The 7,901-nt window shown below is 36.8% G+C and overlaps 1 protein-coding gene across 1 annotated transcript in view; it reads right to left on the reverse strand.

Moving 5' to 3' along the window:
• Nucleotides 1-3,786: 3,786 nt before the first annotated feature.
• LOC105507596 (uncharacterized protein C12orf40-like) overlaps nucleotides 3,787-7,901 on the reverse strand; it is a gene marked incomplete at its 5' end in the record, with an annotated part of 42,775 nt that continues 38,660 nt past the window's right edge. Inside the window, one exon of the mRNA XM_011936119.1 lies at nucleotides 3,787-4,911. Coding sequence (XP_011791509.1) covers nucleotides 4,447-4,911 — 465 coding nt within the window. The remainder of the gene's footprint in view (nucleotides 4,912-7,901) is intronic.

Raw genomic sequence — 7,901 nt, forward strand, 5'->3', positions numbered from 1 at the left:
AGTAACTTTGTATTATTTTTCTTAAAGAGGTCCCCAAATTATGTCAGTTCCTACCCCTACAAAACTTGGGTCTTCTCCTGGCTTGAAATATAGAAGACACATAATAAATGTTTACTGAATAAAATTACATTGAAAAAGTTAAAAAAAAAAAAAAAGAAGGCAGCAGATGAAAGCTGGGACAGACTGAAGAAAACAGACATATGGTCATGCTACTTAGAAGAGAAGATAATAAAATATGTTTTCTAATATCCATTTTATAATTAGATTTGAACGCCAAATATCATTGATATTACTGCAAGTGGTTTATGATACCAACCCCTGTTGTCTGATGAAATGTGAGTCTGGATTTATATTCTAGCTTATATAATTCTGGAAGAGGTTCCAGGAGTGTTTCAATGTGCTCCCCCACAAAAAAAAAAAAAAAATAGTTTAATAGCTCAATGAATGCCTATTGCCTCACTGGTTACTGCTCCATAGAGTAAATATTTGACATCAAGGACAAAAATTTAATTTTTAACTTTTTCAATGTAGCTGTCTTTTCTAAGAATGTAGTCTTTTTCTCTTCAGTGGCTTTCATGCTTTTTCATTTGACTTTGAGGCTCTGTCATTTTATTATGTTGGGACTAGAATATAGATTTCATTTTTTTTAATCCCACTTGGAAATTGCTGGTCTTCATGAATCTGTGGATTATATAATAGATAAATTCTGGAAAAGTTCTCAGTTATTATCTCTTCAAATTATGCCTCTATTCTCTCTCTCTCCTATACTGTTGATACTTCGATTAAACACACAGAGCTTCTCACTCTGTCCTTCTTATTGTTTAACAAATGCTCTTTCATATTTTCTATTTCTTGTTCTCTTCTGGCATTCTGGAAAATTTATCCTTATATATATTTCACTTCACAAATTCTCTCTTCACCTGTACCTAACATGCCACTTCACCCACATATGAAATTTTCAGCAGATGGCAGAAATGGAAACCTGAGACTGGAGAATGGTAAAACTATAAAAATTAGCAATGTTAACCTTCTAGTTATACCTATGAAGCCAATTCATCCACTCACATGTCATAATCTCTGCCTGTCTTAATTTGACCTGCCTCAAAAACAAACTATGAGGCAAGGATTCAAGTACATATAGTTTGTTTGGGGTATGATCTCAAGAAACACATGGAAGTGGAAAGTAAGACAGATGGGAAAAGAAGGAAAGTAATAAAGTGTTTGTTATTAAGCAAGTTACCATTGTGAGCAACTTAAGGTTAATCCTTCTGAGGAACTTGGCAGGAATAGTGTTTTCCAACATGAGAGGGCACAGACATCACTCTACGGATTCCCAGGACTTATTGCCTGCGATTCTGATTCAGTAATTTGGGGGTGGGTTCCACAAATTTTAATTACTAACCAGCTCCCAACCAATGTTGATGTTATTGTTACTGGTCAGTGGATACTTTGAGTAAGCAGAGGTGTAGAACACACTTTCAAAGACTTATCCCACTCAAGAGGCAAGGGAGGAGTATTTATCCACCAATTCCCATAAGCTATTGTTTAAAACGACTGTGCTCAAATAGCATTAACATTCTGGTACTTCCATCTGCCTCCTCCTAGGCAGAAGAGGTACTGCAGCCAAAAGAAACCCCTTAGGAAATGAGTCATGCACTGGCAGCTGCAAATCAGGTTGGTATATATGAAAATAAGGGATGCCCAAGAAATGTAAGCTGGGCACAGATAGCATTTGCTACATTCCTATATTGTCATGGAGGAAAACAGACAATTAACCAAGAAATTATAAATTACAATTGTTGTAAGTGCTTTAAAAGTAAATTACATGAAACTACCCCTAAAGATAGCCTCTCATCTTATTACAGATGGAAACTTCCTAGAGTTGTTGTGGACCAAAAAAATGTACTGTTTCACAAATATGGTTAAACACCAACTCCAGTCCAATACTGTATAGCATTAGCCCTTAATGAATGTATACTATCTTATCTGAAGACACTCTGATTGGCAGTTTACATTAGAAATATGTGCAGAATCATTAAGTTTTCATTTTGTTTCATCTGGGTAGAACTTAGCTAGGATTTACTCTGCTTTATAAACATTAAATTACAAACACGGAATGAAAACAATGTTTACTTCAATTACTTTTTATTTATATTGTCATCAAATGGTTTCACCAAGAGAAAGCCCAAACCAGTAATGCATTTTGAGAAGTATTTTATAATTACATAAGATGGCTTAATTTGCAAATCCATACTCACTTTCCACTCTGAATATATTTACCTCCTTAAAGCATCTAAGGAATTAGCAACTGTGAAGTTAGGGAAGAGACCATAAAACTGCCTTTACTTCTGACACTCACAGCAAGTCTGTGAGTTCCAAGACCACCCTCAGATTTGGTAATTCATTAGAAGGACGCATAGAACACACTGAAAGATATTACATTTACAGTTATAGTTTATAACTAAAAGGACACCAGTTAAAATCAACCAAGAGAAGAAACACATAGGACAGAATCCAGGAAAGTAACAAATGGGGAGTTTTCAGTCATCTTCTCATGGATTCATGGACAGCATTGCTTTCCTGGCAATGACTGACAATTCACATGAAGTATTGCCAACCAGGGAAGCTCCCCTGAGCCTTGGTATTCAAAGTCTTTACTTAGGCTCAATCATAGCCATGTGGCTGACTATCCAGTCTCAGTTTCTGACCCCTTAGGAAGGCAAGCTATTATCGCTTTACGCAATGTCTCCATCCTAAATCATATTGTTACTATCTAAATTGGGCCAAGCTTCCTAGGCAAATAAAGACACTCATTAGCCATGACATTCCAGGGTTTGGAGGTTACCTTCCAGAAGCCAAGGGCAAAGGCAATACCTCTTTTGGGGCAAGATTAAATTCTTTACTGCACCGCACCTTACTCTGCTCTCACTGTAAATGGTCACTGCATTTTTTAAAGCCCTGAAATTCTTCATCTTACTAAGCTTAACTGCTACATTATGACATTGATAAAAACAAAACTAGGTGTGAACTTTCGTAATTAATGTACTTTCAATATTGCTAGACTTTGACGCATATTTGGAAAAAAATCAGTTTATTTGATATTTGAAACCAACCCAAGATTCACAGCTCAAATTTATTCTACTGGTATCATTATAGTCTTCTTTTTCTATGTATCAGTCTTCATTGCTATAGTATGCAATATTTTTGCAAAATAATGCTCAGGATAATCAATCAACAATGGACTACCTTTCATTTAGTATCAGGATAAAAATATGGCCTTTAGAAAAATTATCAACATACATATATAAGATAATTATATTCCCCTTTCATGAGTTGATCATTAAGCTGGAAGAAAATACTTAGGAGCTTATTGTGCTCCATAAGGCAGCAAAAATAACTTCCTAAAACTAGCTAAAAACCTGAAGATTGCTACTGCTTAAATTTTAGCTGTTGGTGTCTCCAAATTGCAATGCCTCAAATCACCTCTGCAACACAAACCCTTGAGTGATACATCTGTATTAAAAAAAAAAAAAAAAAAAAAAAACACGAAACCATTGCTTTTTTTAAAGGCACAGAAATCTCTAACAATTTTATTTTGGGTTCAGTTATATATTGGAATGCCCTCTGCTGTGTACCTTGAAATGTATCAAAACAAGTGTCAATTTTAGAGTACAAACATTTAAAATCGTTATACAAAGTAAGTGTTGTGTTAGAAACAAAGCCCGTATTTTAGAAATAGGAAATCTTGTCATAATGTTTATGAAAATAATCTTAGCAACATTAAAATTAGAAACATAAATCATTTTTTTCAATTTCAAACAATTATTTTATAAAAGCATTAAAACATATTTTCGTCCTACAGAACATTTTCCTTTGAATTAATACCAGCACCAACAAATAAACTATGTTATGCAAATAGAAGATATGTATTATCTACAAATTAATGCTAGAATTTTTAAATAGGACTATAATAAAGAGAAGTAGCTAACAAAATTATTATAATGAGGACATAAAATGTATTAGGTATTATTTTCTATCTTAAAGTCTTGAAAGAGAGCATTTTTGCCAGAAAATGCAACTGCAAAGAATATTAAAATAAATGCAACAAGGAAGCAATTAAGCATATTTTAACCCATAAATAACAGCATATCATTATAATATACTGAATAATCACATAAGAATGCTAGTAAATTTACAAATATATTATTTTCTAAAAACTCTACCATATACCAAAGCTATTAAGGAAATGGCTACATACAAATTAAATACATACATTAATAATATTAAAATGTTTTAAAATGAACCATGAATATACTCTCTGAAGACTGTCAGCTTGTGCTTAGCTACATTTTCTCATTTCTTATCATGTTAATGAAATTTTCAACATTTACTATTGTTTTCTAAGGGCAAGTGAAATTCTACATCCTAGGTAGAGATTTTAGAATATTAGTTGTTCTTAAGGATTTCCTGCCCTCCAGTGGTATCTGCCTTAATATTTTCACTGCACCTTTCAAGGTTGCAAAGAGAAACATCACTTCTACATGTACATTTTGAAATTAGATCACACTGTATGGCAGCATCTAATTTTTCCTCCATTACAGATTCACTCTCTGTTTGTACCCCTGCATCACATCTTGCAGGCTGCAGAATGCAGTTATCACTGGTTTTGTCTTGCAAAATGTGTGCTGAATTACACTGTGACTGTGGAAACTGATCTGTATCATTTTTCACTGAGAACTGATAGAAATTCTCATTCTGTTTGTGAATTTTGTCATTGTTTTTAACAATCCCGTCACCTGAAACTTTTGCCATTCTTTCTACATAAAAATTATTCATTTTTTCCTTGGTTTTGATGGGCATCCTATTTGAATCTTCAATGTGCTGTGATATTTGATCTTCATCTTCAGATGGCTAAAAAGAAATTAATAATTTTGCTATAAACTATGCTTACATTTTTAAAATGCATTCAATCACTTCAAACGATATATCCTTAAAATCCCTACTATAGAAAATTTCTACATACAGAAGAGAGTTTGGCAAGTTACAAATCAAGCCAGGGATATCATCAAAGAATCTTCAACTAATAATCCACCATACATCCCAGGAGGCTATGAATTTTAAAATAGCAGTAACAGTAATAATCTTTGTAATAAAAATGCAAAGAGGTAAAATAGAGAAGAGAAATTTTGTCTTTTATTAGTCCCTATAAACACAGGCTCTATTATCTCTCTACAAACAGAAGAAATGATATGCAGCACACTTCCTCCACTTAAAAAGAGTAGACTAGAAAAAGTACCTTTGAAGGAACAGCTAACACATATAACTTATTCAATTATTTATTGACCCATTAAGTAAAAAATAACTACTTGTATACTTTTTATGGGCCCAGTCCAATATATATAAATATTATCTTAAGAAGATAACATAACTTAAGAAGAGTATCAGGTAAAAGAAATTAAACAGACAAAAGAAAAGTTAAGTAGCAATACATAAGCAATACATATCTCAACTGTTAGATAAAAAGACAAACTTTGATCATGTGGCTCCAAGATGGCTGAATAGGAACAGCTCCAGTCTACAGCTCCCAGCATGAGTGATGCAGAAGACAGGTGATTTCAGCATTTCCAATTAAGGTACTGGGGTAATCTCACTGGGGCATGTTGGACAGTGGGGGCAGGACAGTGGGTGCAGCCCACGAAGTGTGAGCTGAAGTAGGGTGGGGCATCACCTCAACCAGGAAGTGCAAGGGGTCAGGGAATTCCCTTTGCTAGCCAAGGGAAGTGGTGACAGACGGCACCTGGAAAATCGGGTCACTCCCACCCAATACTACACTTTTCCAAAGGTCTTAGCAAATGGCACACCAGGAGATTATATCCTGCCCCTGACTCGGAGGGTCCCACGCCCACGAAGCCTCGCTCATTATTAGCGCAGCAGTCTGAGATCCAACTTCAAGGCTGCAGCAAGGCTGGGAGAGGGACACCCACCATTGCTGAGGCTTCAGTAGGTAAAAAAAGCAGCCAGGAAGCTACAACTGGGTGGAGCCCACCACAGCTCAGGGAGGCCTGCCTGCCTCTATAGATTCCACGTCTGGGGGCAGGGCATAGCCAAACAAAAGGCAGCAGACACCTCTGCAGACTTAAATATCCCTGTCTCACAGCTTTGAAGAGAGTAGTGGTTATCCCAGCGTAGAGTTTGAGATCTGAGAACGGAGAGACTGCCTCCTCAAGTGAGTCCCTGACTCCTGAGGAGTCTAATTGGGAGGCACCCCCAGTAGGGGCAGACTGATGCCTCACACAGCTGGGTAACCCTCTGAGATGAAGCTTCCAGAGGAACGATCAGGCAGCAACATTTGCTGTTCAGCAATATTCACTGTTTTGCAGCCCCTGCTGCTGATACCCAGGCAAACAGGGTCTGGAGTGGTCCTCCAGCAAACTTCAACAGAAGAGCAGCTGAGGGTCCTGACTGTTAGAAGGAAAACTAACAAACAGAAAGAACATCCACACCAAAACCCCATCTGTATGTCACCATGATCAAAGACCAAATGTAGATAAAACCACAAAGATGGGGAAAAAACACAGCACAAAAGTTGAAAATTCTAAAAATTAGACCACCTCTCCCACTCCAAAGACATGCAGCTCTTCACCAGCAACAGAACAAAGCTGAGCGGAGAATGACTTTGACAAGTTGAGAGAAGAAGACTTGAGATAATCAAACTTCTCTGAGCTAAAGGAGGAAGTTCAAACCCATGGCAAAGAAGCTAAAACCCTCAAAAAAAGATTAGATGAATGGTTAACTATAATAAACAGTGTAGGAAAGTCCTTAAATGACCTGATGGAGCTGAAAACCATGGCAAGAGAACTACATGATGAATGCACAAACTTCAGTAGCTGATCAATCAATTGGAAGAAAGGGTATCAGTGATTCAAGATCAAATGAATGAAATGAAGCAAGAAGAGAAGTTTAGACAAAAAAGAGTAAAAATAAACAAACAAAGCCTCTGAGAAATATGGGACTATATGAAAAGACCAAATCTATGTCTGATTGGTGTACCTGAAAGTGACGGGGAGAATGGAACTCAGCTGGAAAACACACTTCAGGTTATTATCCAGGAGAACTTCCCCAAACTAGCAAGGCAGACCAACGTTGAAATTCAGGAAATACAGAGAATGCCACAAAGATACTCCTCGAGAAGAGCAACTCCAAGACACATAATTGTCAGATTCACCAAAGTTGAAATGAAGTAAAACACGTTAAGGGCAGTCAGAGAGAAAGGTCAGGTTACCCACAAAGGGAAGCCCATTAGACTAACAGTAGAAGTCTTCGCGGAAACTCTACAAGTCAGAAGAGAGTGGGGGCCAATATTCAACATTCTTAAAGGAAAGAATTTTCAACCCAGAATTTCATATCCAGCCAAACGAAGCTTCATAAGTGAAGGAGAAATAAAATCCTTACAGACAAGCAAATGGTGAGAGATTTTTGTCACCATCAGGCCTGCTCTACAAGAGCTCCTGAAGGAAGCACTAAACAGGGAAAGGAATAACTGGTACCAGCCACTGCCAAAACATGCCAAATTGTAAATACCATCAATGATAGGAAGAAACTGCATCAACTAATGAGCAAAATAACCAGCTAACATCATAATGACAGGATCAAATTCACACAGAACAATATTAACCTTAAGTGTAAATCGACTAAATGTTCCAATTAAAAGACACAGACTGGCAAATTGGACAAAGAGTCAAGACGGGCCGGGTGTGGTGGCTCAAGCTTGTAATCCCAGCACTTTGGGAGGCCGAGGTGGGCGGATCACGAGGTCAGGAGATCGAGACCATCCTGACTAACACAGTGAAACCCCATCTCTACTAAAAAATACAAAAAAACTAGCTGGGTGAGGTGGCCGG

The sequence above is a fragment of the Colobus angolensis genome, unplaced genomic scaffold, assembly GCF_000951035.1.
Source record: "Colobus angolensis palliatus isolate OR3802 unplaced genomic scaffold, Cang.pa_1.0 Scaffold150, whole genome shotgun sequence".
NCBI classification, from domain to species: Eukaryota; Metazoa; Chordata; class Mammalia; order Primates; family Cercopithecidae; genus Colobus; species Colobus angolensis.